The sequence below is a fragment of the Perca flavescens genome, chromosome 17 (assembly GCF_004354835.1).
Source record: "Perca flavescens isolate YP-PL-M2 chromosome 17, PFLA_1.0, whole genome shotgun sequence".
Lineage (NCBI taxonomy): Eukaryota > Metazoa > Chordata > Actinopteri > Perciformes > Percidae > Perca > Perca flavescens.
This window is the reverse complement of record NC_041347.1, coordinates 12574248-12596250: the sequence shown is the minus strand read 5'-3', so window position 1 is coordinate 12596250 and position 22003 is coordinate 12574248. Positions and strand designations below refer to the sequence as shown.

At 40.3% G+C, this 22003-nt stretch overlaps 1 protein-coding gene across 2 annotated transcripts in view; it reads right to left on the bottom strand.

Annotated features, from left to right (window-relative positions):
- Nucleotides 1–21802, bottom strand: part of LOC114571990 (striatin) — a 29916-nt gene extending 8114 nt beyond the window's left edge. The window contains exons 1-8 of one of the 2 annotated variants that reach the window (XM_028603342.1): nt 21465–21802; nt 9251–9354; nt 7117–7190; nt 4377–4455; nt 3460–3630; nt 1920–2055; nt 1662–1824; nt 166–276 (exon numbers count right to left, since the gene is read on the bottom strand). In XM_028603342.1, the coding sequence (XP_028459143.1) occupies nt 166–276; nt 1662–1824; nt 1920–2055; nt 3460–3630; nt 4377–4455; nt 7117–7190; nt 9251–9354; nt 21465–21677 (1051 nt within the window). In that variant the 5' untranslated portion in view covers nt 21678–21802. The remainder of the gene's footprint in view (nt 1–165; nt 277–1661; nt 1825–1919; nt 2056–3459; nt 3631–4376; nt 4456–7116; nt 7191–9250; nt 9355–21464) is intronic. The other variant, XM_028603343.1, reaches the window with a different exon arrangement.
- Nucleotides 21803–22003: the final 201 nt, after the last annotated feature.

Below are 22003 nucleotides of genomic sequence, written 5' to 3'. Positions count from 1 at the left end.
CAATGTCAGGTAGAAGGCATACTAAGGAGCAGCTGAAAAAGGAGATGAGAAAAAAACAGCCAAGATGTTTTGTTTCTGAATTGAGGCGTTTTGGCTGAACTTAAGAAAGTCAGGCTTTAAAGAGAGAGGAGCAGGAGGGAGGCAGCAACGCCTGACAGGACTTACTCTTCACCCCCTTTTTCCCCTTGCGCTCCTTTCTGTACTGCTCCTTGAGTTTGGTTATCAGGCCCGGGTCCACGTCCCAGGCCTCAGAAATGGGACCTTGCTCGTCCTTCTCTACACAGGGGGAACAAAACCACGCCGAGAGAGTGTTGAGTAAACTGCTCTGGTCGAGGCCCGAGTGGCCTGGCAGGGTGGACAAGGTGCAGAGACCTCTCTCAGATTCTCCTGGAGGTTCCTAAGCCTCCAGAAGAGTAGTAGGCCTTTGAGACCTGAGATGAGCATCTTTTCTAGTACTAATACCACCTCAGTAATAGATTCTAACTATCTTGTTTAATCTTTTTAGAATTTCTTTTCTATTGAAAGACGTGTGTGATGGGAGGAAAGTTAATGCCATGTGGGGAATTCTTTCATTTGAACATTTCTGAGTCATGACAAATATAATCATAAATTCCTCACTGTATAATCTTTGTGATAATTAGGGTTGGGTACCTAAACCCGGTGCTAATACGGCACTGGTGCCTAAATGACCGGTATCTACCTGAACAAATTGCAACACGGATTTCGGTGCCACTTAAATGCCTTCTGCGCTGCTCTCTGATGCTCTGAAACAGATGTTAGAGGCAACAGGAGAATCGCTGCACGGGACGCTAGTTAACACTAAACCTGACAGCAGGTAACGTTAGCTTACCATTAGCTAGCAGCTGGATTAAACACGGTTAAAATGCTGACAGCTAAACGGTGTAAAGAGTGTCTGTATTTCACTGGAGAGGATTCCAACAGCGGGACGTTAAGCAGTGTGCAGCTGCCGTTGTCGAAAAAAAACAAACAGACGTGGTGAGTTCACTTGAAACTAGTAAGCCTCGTGGTGCATTCAAAGTTATTGTAAAATACCATATTACCCTATTTTTTAAAGTATCCGTTCAGGCACCGGCACCGTTTTAAAAGTATCGTTTTTAGCATCGTTATCGGAAAAAACCCAAACGATACCCAACCCTAGTGATAATCAAAATGTTGTATAGACATGACTCAAATACTGAAACCCACGTTCGAATACAAAGAAACACCTCAGCATGACATTAAGCCCATTTTTTATTAAGGACCGGGGAGACTCAAAGGGAATCATGTTGATTTGACGACACACAGGAGTGGAAGAGACATTGTGGTCACAGGCTGGCTATGGGAACACACAGTGGAAGAGATCACAAACTATGGGTTAAACACAATAACATCCAAATATCATGATTTATGACCACAGCGTGATATATGAATGACGAGTACTCCATAACCAAACTATGAGGAAAAAGTCAAATTCAGAGAAGCAGGCACATTATAAGATTACAGCATTAAATAATTAGTAGTGATATTTCCAGGGCTTCTGAAAGTGTATTCAATTTGTAGCAAGGCCATCATTGTGCAAGAGAAAATAAATAAAAACGTTGATATTACAGACACTAGAACTGTTTCTGTGGTGTCAAGATAGTGACTGATCCATGACTCACCCCAGTCTGTGCCGTCCCCGTTGCCTCTGGACTCCGGCGAGGTGTCCATCTCGTCAGGGCTGGACAGGAAGTCAAAGCCCTTCAGTGCCTCTTCTGTGTCAGGATCCTCACTGGTGTCCATACTGGCCGGCGTCGTTGACGACGGGGGCTTCTTCCTCAGGATCTGGGGAAAATATTGAGGGCCGTTATTATATTATACCACAGTGACAACTTCTACTTTGTGTGATTGCAGAAGATGATGGCAGACTGTTTTCTTACCGTCCTGGATTCCACATTAGTCCTGTCCCTCCCGTCGCTATCCTCTTCATCATCTTCATCGCTGAAATCAGCTGCTGCATTCTCAATGAACTTGAAGGCCTCCAGTACAGCACTAGTGTCAGAGAGCTCAGCTTTCCTGTTGAGGAAGAAAGATGCACATCAGAATATTATGCAATAGGATGGCTGGCCGACATCACGATGGAGAGCCACCATCGTGACACACTAATGGCCTTACAATGGCCTTACACTACAAACACACTAATCCTAGTCGCGGGCGCTGGATGGGAAATTGACAAGTGCGTCAGTCTTAAACTAGCAAAGACACAAAGACAGGACATAGGGCTCCTTAAGTGGAAGCTACTTTTTCCCCCTTTACGTGCAACCTATTTGTAAAAAAAGACCATCGCTTTGAGCAGACTGGACTGGCTGTAGTGAAACATTCTCTCTCTCTCTCCCTGTCAGTTGTAGCTCGCTCTACCTTCTAGTAACGTTGGACACAGCGGTCTTGAGTGAGAGAGAAAAAAGCGTTGAAAGTGGAACGCTATCACACTTTCCTTTCTCCCCTCATTGGACTAGCTAAGTTTGTCGACACTACTCTGTGCGTGCATCAATAAGTAAGTCTGAGGTCCTGTAGGTACGGGACGATGTTATGCAGGATTTATGAATGTACGTTAGCAACAGTAGGCTAATTCACGAGGGTGCTATTTTATGTGCGAGCTAATATTGCGCATCTGTTCATGTGCGTTGCAAGAGTTATGTTTCTGTTTATTGAATGCGTTATTCAGTGCAAACATAACTGATAATGTAGTTTAAACTCAGTAATGATGGTATGTTAGGTTATTACTGTCGCCCTGTTGAAGGCAGACGTCCCACTGTACTGTCGTTACGCAGATATCACGGAGATCTGATTTGACTTTACTGCACCGTACTTAAGTGAAAGTAGGTCAAGTTGTAAAACCTACCAGCAGGCCACCATTTAGGGCATTTAAATCTCGTCAACTGCCAATTTAGGGGACATCGCCCAACCCTATTATGCAACAATAAAAAGTAGTAGTATCTGTACCGATTCACTCTTAAGTGCAACCCATATGCAGCAAACTGGTGTGTGTTGCCATTTAAGGCCATTTTGGGCTGTCCCAGACAAAAGTTCAATCAAGACAAAAAATGTGGCCGTCAATCAAAAATGGACTTTCAGAAAAGAGCACTGATGGTTGATTAAGAGCTTCAGTAACCAAAGACTTCATATTCTCCTCCGAGATTTTTTTATTCATAGAAGTGCAAGAGCTACAACCAAAGCTTGTTTTTAAGAGCGGCGCAGATTGCCCTAGTTGATGACATGTCTCTGCTCGCATCAGTCTTTTTTGATTGTACTGCAACGATTCACTAGACATTTAATCTGATATGCCTAAAAAAAATAACTAAAAAAAAAATACTAAGACATTTTTTTATTTAGACCTGCGCCACACAGCGTTACATGCAATGAACTTGTAATATTGTCACTCAGTCTATAGATAGCTTTACAGTTGAGGAGAATACTTACCCTCTGGTGCCCATGCCCTTTGCTGATGTGTCCGTCCCATTGACCAAAGGCTCAGTACTGGTTCGTTCCCCTGTCCTTCCGCCTCCATCCCCGGCTAGTCCTAGCAGCGCTCGGACCCGCTGGGACTTTACATCTAAGATGGTGTCTGTGTAGCCCACCTCCTGCAGGTACCTGGAATGAGTTTAATTAACTTAAACCTGGTTGCAAATGGTCGAACCCAATTTAAAAGTGTTGTTTATTGCGAAAGGAATACAAACATATGTATGTGTAGTGTAATATGGAGGAAGTTTGGATGAGAAGATGCAGAAAGAGACATTCATAATGCTGCAAAGGCCAATTAAATGAACTCTTATTTACACTACAGTTCATTTACTACAAACACTTCAACATGATCAGATATGAGGAAGAGTTGAGTACTTTTTGTTACTGCCAAAAGTGCCATGTCCTCTGGCAGTTGTCTAGTCGATGGTATCAGCTCTGCTGAGGCAAGAAGAGCTACTCATCAAATATTACACCTAATCAGTAGATATGCAGGAGAAGCTCAAGCAATTTGAGCGAGCGACTGACTGAAAGGGAGGGGTGGTTTAGCACATTATTAATCTGTCCCTTGACACAGAGTCAAGAATAAATTGGCTGCCAGATGATGTGTGATGCTACCCGATGGTGTCTGGGATAAAGGCTGAAGTCTGGTTTAATTTACACGGACTGACTGTAGAGTGGGATGACATGATAACCAAACTTCCCTGAGCCTGCAGGCTACACCAGAGAAAAGAAAACACAGAGCAGGTAATGACTGCTGCTGCCCATGTGAGGGAGCTCTTCCCCACAAATGTTTTGGGCCATGGCGCTTAAGGCACAGTATTATTAGTTTTCTGGGTTATAGAATGTCACAGAAGGATTAAAGCATGTGCACTTACTGTCTGAGGAGCTGACGGCCCTGTTTCCAGGACAGCTGATTGTTGAGCGATCCAGAAGACTCGTTCTCGTTGGCCTCATCTGCAGGAGAAGAGGAAGACACAAATCAGGGCTCCACAAACAGCACAGCCTCTGACATTATTTCCACTCTGTAAACACGACCAGAACATTCCTGCATCACAGCATCCTGGCAACTACACACATTCAGTGCTTAGTTGCTTTCAGCAAGTCCACAGTGGATTAGAGTTAAATGGAAAAGGGTATTGCTTCTCTTTAAATTGTGCGAGTGAAAAGAAAATAACCAAACATTCTTGAAAACAGCCGTGCCCGAGAGTGTAATTAGTATTTACGCTCTCCAACCCATTCACCTTTTTGTTCATGGTTGAATTTGGACCAAGTTATCATTAGTCAACATGTGTAATTTTAATACCTAGCCTCTATTCAAATATTTACATCCCAGTAGGTAATTATTCCTCTTTGAAAAGTGTGTACACAACAGCACTAGCAGTTAAAACAGAAAGAGATTTAAAACTCATTAGCAATGGCTTGTTCTCGATGCTACAACAACACAAACATTTTATATTTAATGATGCATTCCGACACCTTCAAAATGGCTGGCTCCAACTATGTCCCATGACATACTGGAAAGAGCACTGAAGTGTGTCTGTGCCTGCGCCTGCAGCATCCAGAACAACACCCACTCTTTATGACTGTCTACGGCTCTGACAAAACAAGAGACGATGGGATTCAAAGCTCACTTTGATATTCAACAACGTCAGCACTCCGCTCGCGAGTCAGATGGGAATTTTACATGGGACAGAGAGACGTGTTAATAAGGTGTGTGTGTGTGTGTGTGTGTGTGTGTGTGTGTGTGTGTGTGTGTGTGTGTGTGTGTGTGTGTGTCGAGGAGGTTGATTTGGCAGGGCAAGATGAGAGTGCCTCAAAAAGTGGGTCATACCTAATTCAGGCGGGTGAGGAGCGGGCAGGTGCACCGCCGTATGAACAACACCTCCCACTCCTCGTCTCCCCCTCTTCCACCTACAGTAACACCTCTCCCCTTCACGCCCCCCCACCCCACCATTCATCAACACTTCAAGGGCTCGGGTGCTTTGAACAGCCCTCATGAATAGAGATGAGGAGAGGAAATGTCGCAATCTAACTTAATGATGGCAGAGGACTTGAACATGAGAGGTCATTTAAAGAACAATAATAATATAACAGTAGTGCACTGATTCCAGAGTGATGCGGAGGTAAAACTAGGTACTGTGCTGTAAAGGGTGAACACTTAAAAGTGCAAGAAACATTTTAAATGTTTAAGATTTGAAGGGATAAAGAAGTTTGAGCTTTATGAAGGCTGTGTGCATTTTTCTCACTTGCGTCTGGTGGTATTAAACCAGGCAGAGTTTTGCATTTCTATTTTTTTGTTTTTAAGATATCTGTTGAAAAGCATTATGCTCACTCAGCTGACAAAACAATCTCACCACAATGTCCAATATGTAGCTCTCCTGGAGCCTTTTAAATAGTTTGTTGTCATTGAATGGTAGATGTTCAAATTTCCAATATTTCTAAGCTCTTAAGGATTTCTCATTTGTGGTGATGATACCTTTTTTTTCACTGGGAGCTTTTATTGTTCTTATCATTCAGATAGAGTAAATAGTCAAAAAAAGGCTTTCAGAATGTCCTACAGAGCAAGGTGATGTCCTTAAATTAGCAAAAAATCCAAAGAGATTCAGTTTACTGACTATGAGAAAAAGAGGGCAGTGAATTCTCTTTTCTGCAGCAAAAAGAAAAGCTGAAAATAGATAATGTTTTCTGTTGATTGACATTCATTATTCAACTAATTAATTTAGCTCTATTTACATTAAATAAAATGAAATATTATCTTTCTCCAGAAATGAATACATTTATTTAAGGATAACCCACAAAACATACTTTTTTGCAGCTTTAATAACTATTGACAGCTCTGTGGATTATGTAGAATAACAGGGACACTGTTTCTGGAAATGATTGCTGTTGAAGTTTTTTTTAAATGCTAATTTTCAATGTTTGGAGCACCACATATTTGGCTGGAGATAGAAATATCCGAGGAGGATATATCCAAACCTGGGCAAATAAAACCAGAACTAGTTGCATGGCTGCATGACTAGATACCACTAAAGGCAATTGAAAAAAAGTTATTTGGGTGAACCAACACACTATGAACAAGGTGAGCATTTATAGATGTCTTTGTCACATATTAAAGTGAAGAATGATATTTCAAAATGTTTCTGTCTTACATGTACCAACAAGATTCAAGATTATTTTTATTGTCATTCCAAAAAACACTTCAGGAAGTGCAGTGTAGGACAAAATTACATTGCATAGGACCACCATAAAAACAGACAAAAAAAAAAAAACATCAGCAGCTAGAAGAATGCAATTGTAAATAAATATGGTGTAGTAAAAATATGATATATAAATAAGATAGCTTTCAATCTATAATATTTTTAAATCAACTTGATCAAATCTGTTGTACATTGCCTCTTTAAGCAGCTTAATATTTGTTCAGTACATCCATAACAACAATGGCACTCTGCATTCAGGAAAGGACACCAAAAGAAAAGCTATTGAGGCAAACAAGATCCTACATGAATGCGGCCTTCGCATGCGTAGCAGTCCTGTCACTTGAGGTATGTGAATTCAACAATCACAGTGATTTAGTATGAAGAGTGGAGATGGCTGTTTGAGCCACCATAGACTTACCAGAGTCGTAGCTCGGAGGCTTCATGTCACCTTGATTTAACTCTGTCCCATATTTAAACTTGTGGTACTTTGCTCTGGAAAAAAAGAAAAGAAAAAGTGGAAGCACACAAATAAGCAAACAGGTCTGAGAAGAAGCTATTTAAAAAATGTATTATGCATGGCATCTGCATAAGCTTTGAAAGTCATCCCAACACCAACTAGCTCTACTTTTCACAAACACGTTCACTCGTTGGACAGTTTCAAGTTTTTACAAGATAGCATTATGTATCATGATACAGGAAACAGGGCTCCAAGTTGACATATTCAAATTGCTATTTCTGTCAGAATTTTTTTCAAGACATTACATTTACTACTATAGAAAAAAAAAAATTATATATCTCACATTGCATTTTGGGCTTTTTTTCCACAAAAAAACAGTTCATTTTCTATTAATTAAATTACTAATTGTTTCAGCCGTCTTTGCAATTGTAAGCAAAATCACATATATGATAATCACCAGTTATCAGACTCTTCACACATGTAAAACAAAAACTTAACTCACTACATAATAATACAAAATACACATATAATCACAATATGATTCTATGGAAAAGTGATTCACAAAAACAAGAAAAATCACCGGCATTTAGAAACAGATGGCGTTGGACAGTTTCGTGCCTTTGCAATACTGAGATTTCCTCCAGTGATAGCACACATCCACATCAGTGGGAAAGAGTCAATAAAAGGAGAGCTCCCTGTGATCCAGAGGAAGCAACCCCAATGATCAAATTTATTTTAAATTGGGTACATCCCACTTTCAGAAAGCCATTTCTGATATAGCTTTCAGATACCCTCGGAAACATGACTTGTTGCTTAGCAACCAGGGAAAGTGGTAGTAATTCTGGGTTAAGCGTTGCTCCTGAGGCAGAGTCTGCGATGATCTCACCGGAGAAAAGTAGATAAATATACACTACAAATAGCCAGAGGACAGTTCCATACTTCACAAATCAAATGATGTTCCTCAGAGCACAGATTGGCAAAATGGAACTAACCTCTGAGCTGACTGGAGGAACAAAGTTGGACAAAGATGTCAGTCTGTAACCTGTGATGAATGTTGATGACACACAGTTTGGGTAATAATTTTACCGTTTGCCTTCTGCTTCAGTTCTGAATGAATGTGGTTAATCTAATAAAATTACATATAAAACCTGTCTAATTGTCTGACTGCTCGTGTTTCTTACCCTGTTTGACTTTTTTCTCAGCAATTACCTTGGCGATTTTGTGTTATCATCGATGGCAATGATGGCCAAAACTACAAAATTATAAGCCAGCTTGTAAAAAACTGGAATTATCCTTAAAATTGACTGAGTTGACCCTGGGCTTTATTGCTAGAAATACTGAACTAAATGCTTTACACACGATTTTGTACAAGTCTACTTCTTCAGTCTGTTTGAATGACATACTCAATGGTTAAAGTCACATTAATAGAGAGGTGTAACGTGTTGAAATCACCAATATATCTCTGTTCCAGAGTGCAGCCATGCGTCAAGGAGAAAGGGAAATGCAAAGTGTATCACCACAGCTATCACAGCGACCTTTTGTGCGACGGGGAAGGGCTGATGCACATGCGAATGAGAACAATGTAATTCTTCTGGTTTACTTGAGAAAGAAAGCTGCGACGGTGACCTCGTCTTGGGTGGTGAAAGAATTCCTCTTTCCTCCTTTCCTGTCTCGTCCTCCTACTAAAGACGCTGCAGAGTCATCAGCATCTGACAGCAAATAAAGCCTTCATGCCAACACATGCTCACGTCCAGAGACATCACACCAACTGGATTCGGGAATCTCTCTGACACTCTCGTGCCAACACTGCCTCTGCTGACGACAGCTGAGACATCAGACTGGTACGCTTTTACACATTATCAAAAAATGTGCAGAGAGCTGCACTCTGGAGTGTACTAGCTCTGTGCAGGTGCAGCAGATGTTGACCAGTGAGAATCTAACAATGCCATGTTCTCCTTTTCCATATTTCTCAGAAGCAGGAATTTATTCTTAGGAGCATGCAAAACATGGAAACACTGCAGTTGTTGCCAACTAGCTGAGATGTTTGTGTGTATTGTGGGTGGGCTGAGGCAGCAGTGGGTGGTAAGGAACTCACCTCTCTTGCTTCAGTGCGTACTCAAGCATTTTGATCCTCCTCACAAGGTCTTTCTTCAAGTTCTCCTGGCCTTTCCTCTCCCCCTGCAGGAAGGCGATTTGGGCCTGAAAACATAAATAGGATTGTCAGGTCACATTTTAAAGTAGTAAAAGTTGCTTTTATAAATAGAATTAATAATTCCAATGTTTTGGCATCTTAGATATGAGCTAGCTAGCAACAAAGACTCAACTTCAAAGACAACCTTCATGAGGCAGCATCTGAGAACAACTACTTCTGTCAAGACAGAAATAGGAAGATGTCAAATCAATATGCGTGGCATGATGGGGAAAAAAAAGACAAATCTGTTCTATTCTATTTTAATCTAACCTACTCACTCTCCCACACACCAACCGTCCCCCCTCCCTTCTCTAAAATCCCTTCCCTCTACACATCACTGTCTCTCTTCAGTAACGGGCAGCAGCTGTTGACGCACTCAGTCTGAGTCAGCATTACATTGAATAGCTGGGTACCACACAAACATGCATGTCTGTGTGCACACACTTGTAATGAGAGTAGTCGAGGTGAACAGAGCAGAACACACATTGGGCAAACCTGTATCCATCTTACAGCAGAACCAGACATTTGTACCATTGTAATCATCACAATATATTCAGCCTTTCAAATGGGAAAAAAAGATAAAGATAAAATCACACTGTGATAGTCTAAAGGGTATCTAAGCTAAGCTAGGTAGCTTTAGGCAGGACTGCTTTATCTGGTGTTACTATTAGGGGTTGGAATCATTGGCAATCTCACAATTCAATTTGATTCAGAATCAATTTCAGATTAAAAACAATTCTTGAATCAATAAAAAGGCATTATTATTTAGGCTTTTATTAAAGTGCATTGTGTACCAAACCATTGAGTCGCTTAAGGCTGCACTGTTTACAGAAAGTTTGTTTTCATTTCGCCACTTTATCGAAATTACACTCTTCTTTAGAGTCTATCTCAGTTGTTGAAAATTATCAGCAAGACAACAACCACTCTGTAGTTAGAAGAAAATAACAATCATTTGAGTGCAATGTTTATTTTGGATTAACACAAAATGGAAAACAATGCCTGAAACAAAGAGCGGCAGCATGATGGTAGATCTATTGAAAACAAGGATGGAAAAGGTAGCCTTCAACTGTCTAACTTCAATAAGAGAATACAAGTCTTCCCTTGGGAATGATTACAATTCTAAAACCACACATTTAACCTCGTATCGGAATGAATATTGACTTGATTTTGTTGTTACTCTGAACCAGAGGATGGTGTGAGCTTGAGTGGGTTGGATCACAGTTTCACACGGATAGCAAGTAGCGCTGCTGCTGCCTGCAATAATGAGTCATGAGAGCACTTCAATCTGCCTCGTATTAATAACAGTTTCTTACCATCCACAGTTCCCCATAGAGGAACTCATAGAAAACCTGCCTGTTACAGTGCACTGAGGATTTAGGTTACTGGTTCTCAGTTTGACAATGTAAACAGCACCAGGTTTAGTTGGCACCAGTCACATGATAGCAGTCTGCATAGATGTCAACAACTGATGCTCTTGAAAGGTGTGTCAGCACAGCACTATACAATACATACACAATACATCACTCTATACACTCTCACACTATACAGATTACTTCTACATGGTGTATAATTTCTTAATCACTCTATTTTATGTTCATCTAGCCTCAGCTGGATCTATACATGCATTCAGGATTGTTAATGTTTAGAATGCATCTGACTTTTGACATCCTTAAACCAGTATCAGTGAGGGTTAAAACAGAAAGCCAAAACAAGAAAGGAAGGTGGCTCTGTATGAAGTTAAACTCCATGAAAATGCCTCTGGTGCATTTATAAGCTCAGTTACAGTAACATGGAGCAGAAATAGAAAAAATACTAGTAAAGTCTGAGTAGTCATAGAAGAGTGAGTAAGCCATTCATTTTTAACTAATAAAAAAATATTGATTTGTAGGCAGATTAAAACAAAGGTTTTTGGATATTCCTCGCCATTGTCGCAACAGCCACTGCTAATGCTTGCTCTTGGGGGAATTACTGGAATTGTTGGGGCTTTGTAAATTATAGTGTGGTCTAGACCGAATCTATCTGTAAAGTGTCTCAAGATAACTCTTGTTATGATTTGATACTATAAATAAAATTGAATTGACAGGAGTAAAAAAAGATGAACTTGCTTATATTCAATAAAGCAGTGCTGTTTTTGGAGGATGGAAGAAGAGGCACATAAAAAGGGGCAAAAATAAGGCAAACAGTATGGAAACTTTTCAGTTTGGATTGGGCCAGACTGTATGGATCCCAAAATAACTAACTCTGGCCAAAGTGGCTCCGATCCAAATATCAGTGTGGACCACTGCCTCGGGGCATTAACACTGCATCACATGCAACTGGGCTGCAAAAGCTACAAATCTTCATTAGGCTAATTGCAGAGCTTTTTTCCATTAAAAGGTCTCTTGATGTCCAGCTGAACACAGTGAGTCTGTATGGCTCAAATGCTGAGCAGAAAGGCAAAGAACAATAAAATACCAACAGAAAAGTGCCATCATTATTTTAAAACACCTCACTTGTTTCACCAATGACCACACATTAAAGTCCTCAAGAATGTCAGATGACAAAGTGTAAGAACAGCTTAATAGGTTGTTAATTTGGACGCACTTCAAAATTGTAGCCCGTGATTCTAATCCAATAGACATTTTGTCAAATTCAGCTGTCCGTTGTTTGTGTGCTGAGAAAAAAAATAAATAAATCTGGTGTTCAAACTAGGGCTGCACGATTAATTGCAAATTTGACCTCCATAACGATAATTACATTTTTTTGTGATATTTTTTTTTTTTTGTACAGTAAATAGGCTCAAATATTGAAGGTGAGATATATTTTGCTTAATTTTGTGATTTTAAAATAATAGAAGGAAAAACACAAAGCGGGAACTATTATTTCGATGTCGATAGATTTTTGATTAATCGTCCAGCCCTAGTTTAAACACAGCCCTGGCTCTGTAAATGGGAAACAAAGTTTCTCTGACCGAGCCATACAACACTATTCCTTTCATGCTCGTGCAAAGTACAAGGGATAGGCCATGGATGTATAAACAGAAAGGCAGTGAGAGGGACGGTAAATCTGGCACATGCTAAAGTTCTGAAGGAGCATTGACGGGAGGGGTGTATTTGTTTGGGTGTTGAGTTCAAATATCAACAATCTTTCTCCCGAATCGCAGACTCCACCTTTAATAAATAACCTCACATGTCAAAAATGGAGATTGCACATTGATTCATGTTTCACCGTGGATAAACTGTACATCTGCGTTGATTGATATAGCGAGTGACCATTCACTTCCTCATCCACATGAAGCGCTGGCCCAGGGACCGCTGGCGTCCTGCGGTGCCAGAGATAGAGAAGAGTGCAGCTCTGTGAATCTCTGGCTCGCCATCTCTCCTCCATCAAACATTAACCTTGGGAGAAATGCAATGAGTCAACTAGGGCCATAAAGAGACACAGGAAGCATTTAATTCCCGACCTCACACTGCCTGCATTATTGGGCTGCTGGATAAGGGCTCCTTAGTCTGTCTGAGTAAGAGACATGAAGAACTGGGCATCCACCTAGAGCGCAGGCCTTTTCAGAGACAGGAAAAGGAGGCAGAAGAGATAGGCTAATAGCTAGGGGGAAAAATAAACACCACCCACTGCCTAAATTCTGGTAAACTAAGCCACGAAAGTTGGTCACAATACCTTCTCCTTTGGCATAAAGTCAATCATAGTTTGGATGTAAATTTTCTACTCTTTATTAATTACCGGTAATTAAATCAGTAAAACAAGGAAAAATGGACTGACAGCAGCTTCCAGTCCTATTTGAGACACATTTGAAGAAAGCACATATACGCATAAAACTGCAAAAACAAAGTTAACATGTAGATCATTTACTCTCACATTGTTTGCAGTGGATTACACAGACAGTAACAAGAGGAAAAAAATTCCACCCAATTTTACATCTTCTTTTCAACTTAATTTGCAGTCAATGAATGTATGATGACTCAATTTATAAATAGAAAAGACCATGAAGTCTGAGATTTGTGAATTCCAGACATGTTTTCTTCCATACTTGTTCAGTAAATCAATGCCAAAGACGTTCATTCCACAATGAGGCCATTTAATCTAGACAGAGTGAACAATGTGAAAAATCCGGTACATCTCAAGCAGCGGCAAGACTGAGCTCACTCCATTTGTAAAAGAAATGCAGTGGATACTCCTACAACCTCAGGGCTGACACACAAACAAAATGGTCACACATGTTAGCCCCGTGGCGGCTGTGAGAGCTGAAGAAAGGAGAGGGGCTGGAGTAAATCCCACATTTACAATGCAAACAATCTTTCAGTGAACACCGGATTTACGCTCACAGTTACCGCAAACCAATGAGCACCAAGATGGCCGACCTGATGGCTAGCCAAGTGCATTCCACACATGCCATTACACTAGTAGCAAGATTAAAAAAACTCAAGCAAGACAGAGGTGCTGGGGACTTGCTACAGGTCTGACAGTGTTGACTGAAACAAAAAAAGAGCGGCCTGTATGTACAATCAACGGCCAAAACAATCCCACTTTTGGTTTGTAGGTACAACAGCTATAAACCTAAACCTTGCAATCAAATACAAAAAAAACATTTCACAACTAATGTTACACAGCCTATTGCAGGAATAGTCACATTACAGACTTCTGTAAATTTTAAAACAGGTATTTTTTAGAGGAACCTGAATGCAATGCTTTAATAGACCTGCAGATACCCTGGATATAGATAGTTTTTTGGCAAATCCAGCAAATAAATACCTGACAAGTCAAAGTTCATGATGTGCATCGATGATCACAATGGTCTAAATAAATAAAATAAATACGAGGTAGGGCAATTTAGGGTAATATTTCTGATGACAGATATATTTATATTGTCTGACCGTATACATCATCATTCCACCCACCCTCATTTGCAATGACCTGATGTCTGACTATAATGACTGGTTTCTAAAATGAAGGTCAAGTTCAGGTGGATTATCCTTTACATTCCTAAATCAGCTTCAGTAACTACTAACTACAGTTTCACTTCCAGCTGCCTCTTCACCTCCTTCTCTGCTCAAGATGGAGAGGGTCATTTCAGTCTCTGTACTTAAACTGGTCGTCTTCCCAAAACCGCATTCTGTCTCGGAGACCACCTGTAAAAAGGATACATACTGACTGTATGTACACGTATAACACAACCATCTGACTGACTGTTGGGTGTGGGAATCAAACAAACTGCTTAGCTTAATCCACTGCTCCAGTTTACTCTTCGTGTGCCACAGAAGCAGTGAGTTACATGGTAAAATACTGAGGACCTGTAGTTGTGGCTGGAGCTCACCCACCCCTTCACAATGCAGACGCTGCACATCGATCCAACATGGCCCAGACACAGATTCAGGATTGCTCTGAGGGTCAGGGTGAGACAGTGAGCTGCTCAAACTGGGATTTAATACATATTTCTGCTCAGTTATCTGGACTGAGCCAAACTGTGCTTTTCACCTCTTATATAATTAAACAAAAGAGAATCCTTACACTTCCAAAGATTGCTCACCAACAAAAGTTCATCTTCTCTCTTTTACTAAACCTTCACAGAGACACAGATTTGTGGTTTTAATCTCATCACGAGTTTCCACTTGAGCTTCATTTTACACTTTGCTGTCACAAAGCTTGCGTCAAGTTGACACTGCAGTGCTACTTTACACAGGCTGCAAACAAAGGCAGTATGTTAGGCTTCTTGAGGACAAGGGTGTCGCATCCCAAGTTGCTGCATTAATATTACATAAAGGTGCTTGGCGCACATTTACATGCTCACATGCTGTGTGCAGGCAAAGAGTTATGTTTTTCAACATCAACATTTTCTCTGACAAATATGTTGTGTGACTATAAGGTGTGGTCCTGACACAACCACATTGAAAACAACATTTACAACAGCTTTCGCAATCTAGAGTAAAGATGCACTGCCGAGCGAAGATTTAAAATAGGGTAAAAATTATTCAACAAAGAAGACATACTTTATTGATCCCCCAAGAGGAAAGTACTCTGGTGTCTTGTCACTAACCAGCATCAGAAACCATGAGCATTTATATAGTTTATCAAGAGAGAGAACATATACTGATGTGGGTAAGTATCTCAGACAGAAGTACTAAAGTGCTCTGCTAAAGTGAGAGAAATAGGACATGCGCAGACAAAGACAAATTTTCCCCAATGAAAGACGGCCAAAGTTGAACCTGAGACATTGTGCTTTATGATTGGCACCTTAACCCCAATTTTAAGGACGTTTGCATAATTATGATGAAAAAAAGGTGCAGAATAAAATTATTAACTTGTTAACACGTGTTACAGGTTAACATATATCCAGGTCAATGTAAAAAAAAAAAAAAAAAAAAATCCAGTAATTTGTGCAAAGAACAAAGTTGCACGATATACTTAAAATCTACATAGAGCCGTAGATGTACAGTATATACTGTATAGTATACATAGCGAAGCAGGAAAACACTGTTGTGCCATCAAAATGTGTGAAAACAACAATATCATCATCACCACATCACATTCAGACAACAGCAATTTAGTCTGGTGGTGAGTACACCAATTTACAACTCTGACAGACTGGCAACCTCAGAGTGACTGTAAAACTGGGGGACCAGGCAGCTGTCCCACACACCCACATAGACAGATGAAGGCTGTTAAGTGTGAATAGAGCAAGGAGAGGCAAATTAACAGGCAGCTCTAGAGCAAAGAGAAAGGCTCTACCAGTGTAAGTACAACAGGGACAGAAGAGCATAGCTCAGAGGACCAGGCTTTAGTTAATAAACAAGGGTCCCTTCAGGCTCTCCCTGGGAAAAACACAAACGCTTTTAAATCACTCTCTATTATCTATGCAGTGAATATTTCACATACACTGCAATGACTGTCTTTGTGGTGCTTCTGGTGAATATTACTGCGGTCTGTCTTAAACCCTATGGCTGAGGATGGAGATGTTTCTTTGTGGTCTACAGCCTTGTTACATGAGAAAGAGGTGAGCAGTGGTGTAGCATTAGCTTCTATGTGAACTGCTATACTCTGGGTGTGGAAGCATGTACTTTTTTTGTACTTTCCTACGCCGAGACGCACACTGGGAGGGCAAACAAAAATAACTGCAGCTTGGGGGTTGAGGTAGAGTCGACTGAGGAATGACGGTGACACCCATTTCTGAATTTCTCAATGCCATGGTACGTGCATGTGTATGTTTGTGCATTCTTATTGCTACACCATTGAGCCAAATATGCCTCAGGCTTTGTCATTAGCAAAAGTAAACATGAGATCACAGTAATAAGTCATCTAACAGAGGCAGGCTAATTCTAGGCTGCTCCACAGTTAGCTGCAGTCATCTCCGTCATGAAGATACGTAACTGAATAACATTATCCACAAAACAATCTTGCTCAAGTTAAAAGCCTTTTCTTTAGAAATACAAGAGACACTTCTATCCAGAGAAAATAAGCTGGTCCAAGTTTCAGTCTGCACCCACAAAGAGCCACCTTACACCCTGAGTCACCTTCAACCTTTTCCTGGTGTCAAATTATGGCTGCTAACAGATACTTCTGGCAAAGAGATACCCTATGGAGCAGGGATTTCCCCATAACTGGAGGGCTGATGAAGCACACTGGAGCATTGCCTGGCCTGAACAGGGCGTAACTCGACTCAACTCAGTCATCCGGCATGGGAAAGATCTGTGCTAATCAGTGTGACAGCGTGATATCAATTAAATCAATTTCACCATATATATAACACAAGACTATTTTTCTGACAGATTTACGTTACAATATGGCACAATCACTTGTAATACAATCACAGTATAGTTAAATACAACAAACCTGCTTTTACTGCAACAGTATGTAGCAAATTGTATATCTTTGCAGACATGTAAAGCAAAAATGCATTTAGTGCTTTCATTACAATGAGCTTGAAATCATTTGGACAACAGAATATTGTAAAACAACATTAACACAATGCAATTTCAATGATAATTGCTACATGATTATAACTATACCCTGCCCATTTAAACAATGCTTTAAAGTCAATGCCAGCATGATGTGTATACAGTGCGGTTTAAAAAAAAAAAAAAAAAAAAAACACAAATGGGGATACGTTAGGTTGGGTAAGGTTACTAAGTGTTCAAATGATTAGCCAAATAACTATTCAGGAAGGAAATCAATCAACAACCATTTCGACAACGAATTGTGGATCGACAAAATTAATCAACGACTGTAAAAAAAAAATGAAGTTATCATTTAAGCTTTTTTTTCCCAAGCAAAACTGACGGACGTTCTCTGGTTTCAGCTTCTAAAATGAAAATATTTGCTGGTTTTCTCCATTTTATTTTATTGTAGACTGTTGGTCAGACAATACCAGACATTTCAAGATGTCACATTGGAAATTGTGATGGTCCGATGGACATTTTTTGACCATTTTATAGATTAAACAGTCAGACCATTTTTTTCACTATTTTTGTTGACAATTTAAAGAATGAATTGGTTAACTGATAATGAATTAGGCTAGGGCTGGGCGATATGGAGAAAATCGAATATCACGATATTTTTGACCAAATACCTCGATATCGATACCGCAACGATATTGTAGTGTTGACTATTGGTGCTTTCACAAAATATTTACACAATGAGAGTTTTGATAAATAATCATCAGTAATGTGGTTATAATGACTAAGTGGGTAAAGGCAAATAATAGAACAGTTACAGTAAGTCTGGTAAGTTCAGAAAATGACATCACTTTACTGTAATGCACCCTTTAAAACCAGTAAAAGACAACACTTATGTCATATCGCGATATTACGATATCCAAAATCTAAGACGATATCTAGTCTCATATCACGATATCGATATAATATTGATATATTGCCCAGCTCTAAATTAGGCTACTTATTAGTTGCATCCCTTGTCACTTTGATTACCAAGATAACATACTAAAAACTGACTAAAGCTGTAACCTATCACTAGCTAAGCAAATCAGCTTGATTGAGCCAATCAATTGATTATCAATGAACACTCAACTAGAGTCTAACCATGAATGACAGCAGCCTATGCTGTACACAGACACGGCTCAGCAGCAGGACAAGTCGGGCACATACAGTACGGTTTCTGTGCTGCTCCAGTAGAAAGGAGTGGCTCTGAGCATGACCTAACAGGCTGGCTGGACGACATTCCTCCAAGCCCTTGGGTTCGCCTTCCTCCCAAACAGCGACATAAGGCATAATTTCAACAGTCTTTCATTCAATGTCTATACAGCCAACAAGGAAAAGAAAAACCTGGGAGAAGAGTATTCCCTGGGCTGGGACGATTTCTTTATGTACAGTCTTAATGGTCTCTGATCTGAACTCTTGTGTGTAACCTAAAACATGCAAGATAGTAGGGCTGGGAAAATATGTATATGCGATTTTCTTTTCCTTCTTTAACAAAAACAAAAGTTGAATAATAGACTTCTAGAGACAATGTATCATGAGTAGGGCTGTAACGATATGCGACATGAAACCGGAATCGCAACACTCAGATCCACGAACCTGTGTCGCAGTGTGAGAAGGCAGATCGCGACACACCCCTTCCAACTCCCGGAGTTATCCATCCTGTCCAGATCCAATGCTACCACATCTTTAAATTACTATTCGTAACTATAAGATTAGAGGTTTGTATGGAATCGTGGGACAAAAATCGTGATACGAACCGAATTGTGGGTTTGGTGTATCGTTACAGCCCTAATCAGGAGACATTTCTAAAAATGTATTGTTTTCTAAAAAGAATGCACATCACATGTCAGTCAGTCAGACATTTATTTAATTTGTAAAGTAGTAACGGTATTTTCTGCTTTTGCTCAGTTTAGCCGGAAACGAATTTGGTGTAGACGCCATCGGCGGTACCGTATAAACTGAAAAATAATTAGGTAAATCTTTGGTAACAAAAATAATTAAAAAAATATTGATTCTTGGGAAAAGAATTGATTTTAATAATTGTCGCAACAACAACAAAAAAATCACGTTACATACGATTTTCGTTTTTTTCCCCCCACCCTTACAAGAAGCACGTCAGTTTTGATTCTAAAACATAAGTGTGTGGACATGATGAGCAGCATGTTCAGAAGGATGAAGTGGACCAAAAAGAACATACGGCTCAGTAGATGCTGCAGGGTACCTTCCATTAAGGCTCTAGTATGCCCACCAGAACTTTTCATTATTCATACATGTCTATTTAGGTTCATCTAAATGACTTTCTATTTTTTTTCCTCACTATGGTCCCTTAACTGAAGGTTAATCCACCAATATCTTCTATGGGTAAAAGTACTGTATATGTTTGCAATATGTACACATCCCTCAAGGACAAAACAAGGTAACATCCTATGTGGATTTTCAAAGCGTTTCTATACTTGATTTGTCATTATTGCTCCAGATGGGTGAGACCACCATTATGGTCACAGCTGACAAAATAGAGAATTCATCCTTTCAAACATCTATTCAGATAGGTAATGTGCTACAGTGATTAGAGTACAATTGTAAGTAAGGCAGACGTTTTAATGGGTACTGTATAACGCAGGTTAAAATCATGTTCAAAACCTTAACTAGCCTCATATTTGGGGTTAGGTGCAACAAAAACAAGAACTCAAATTGAGCGCGCACTATTTTGCCGCCACAAAACAAACCACCAAACAAGCCATATAGGAACCTCACTGTGCTACGCTGCAGTTGCTGCTGCTTCGCTGATAAGCTTGCTTAATGCCGGCAGACAGGAAGCTTAATACACGGGCCAGATGAGTCAAAACCCTACTACACTGAACAGGGTATACGTCACCAATCTAAAAACAATGCAGTGTCTCCCTCTCGTCTCTTTGTTAGATGAGGTCAGTCTGTCAATGGATCTGCCTGCTGTCAGACCCCAAAAAGTCAGTCTGTGATCCAACAATTATAGCCCCACAACTAGGTCAAAATTATGGGGAAAAAAATAGCATTTTCTTCCAAACAGTAGACTCAAGTAAAATAGTAATAAGCTGTAACAATTCCTACTCAAATGTTGAATAAGAATGGTCTGGCACACTGTGTCCAAAGTCATTTATATACTTAAAGTGTGAGAAGTCGATGATGTAGGATGATGATGATAGTTTCTAGGGTCAGTTAAAGAAAATATTATAAACATTACTCCTGTCAACCAATTCACCTGCAAGATGACTGGTATAGCACTTTGTACTCCCAAACAGTGCAATCAAACATGGAAAAAGAAGACATTAGAAGTCTAGTTGGACTGGAAAACACAACAAAACAAAGATTTAAGAGTAAACCTGGGTATTAACTTCTAGTTCAAGCACACTACAAATCAAGTGTCCAGGTTTGTGCCATGTTTCCCTTTGGAAATGTCTGGTTCACAACAGGAAAACCTACTGCCTTCTTATATCTTATGAATAGCTGAATATTTGAGTTGTTTGGCCATAAAGTAAGGGTCAAATATACTATTAAAGAGTGGACCAATTAAAAGCACTGTGGCATTTTTTTATTTTCTCTCCAGTAGTGGCAGTATCCTGGCAACTAGCTCATAATAAGATTCATAAACAAGACATAGTCTACTGATTCCACAGTCTCTTACGTGTTGTAAGCGGTCTGCACTGACGGCTCTCAAGATATCAAAGCAATTAAGAAGAAATGTAGCTACTACCTTTCCTACACGTTTTTTTTGTGGGTTTAGAGGTAAAATGCAATAAAAATCAAGGCGGGGTGCTAACGTTATACGTTAGCTAGCTGTTAGTAGGCAGGTAGCCGTTGTGTGTTTCTACACAACGTTTTAGCACTATACATTCACTACTTTGCTAATAAATGTAGCTTCCAGTAGGTCGTTTAATTACACTTATTTTTTTACTATAACGCCTGTTCTGCAACTCCTAAAGGCAACAAGCAAGTTCAGTGGTTTCAGTCACAAGAGGTCTCAAACAGTCGTCGTGCAGTCGGGTCAGGGGGCGCTGCAGCTCCTTTAGCTTCTGAGCTAAAGCTAACAAGCTAGCATAGTAACCAGAACAATCAAACACAGAAACTCAACGCAAGTTACTAGAAAGGAGCAGCGCAATGCCCAGGTAGTGCCACTAATATATATCCGTGTATACATAAAATGTAGTGGTTTTCACCTGTAATTCAGCCCGCTCCACCTCCCATTGTGCTCGCTCTACTTCGAAACGGGCCCATTCGTGCTGCAGGAAGTGCAAGATCCCCGGGATACTATACTGCGCCCTAGCCGCCTCTCCAGCGTCGCCATCAGGCAGCGGTCCTTTCCCACCGCCGGGTAAAACAGAGTTGTTATTGTTGTTGAAGAACACGCCGGGCCCCGCCTGTTCGTCCATGGCCGGGCTCGGTGAGAAGCTCTGTCCGTTGTCTCGCTGATTCGTAGTGCTAGATATCAACGGAAGGGCACAAATCTATCGACTGCGCTCGGCTCGGGGCTCGAGGGAATGAACTCACTTTCTGACAGCTAGCTGTCATTGAATGACGTCAGTAACAACGGCCACGCCCACAACATGTTGGCTGGGGGCGCTCGATTCTCTTACCCAGGCTCCCCGAAGGAACACTCTCGCTTGTTTATTTTCATGTTTTATTTTACCAAAGGTTAACATCTCATAATTCTGTTACAGATCCTGCTTCAGTATTTATTTCAAAACTGTGTAACCAA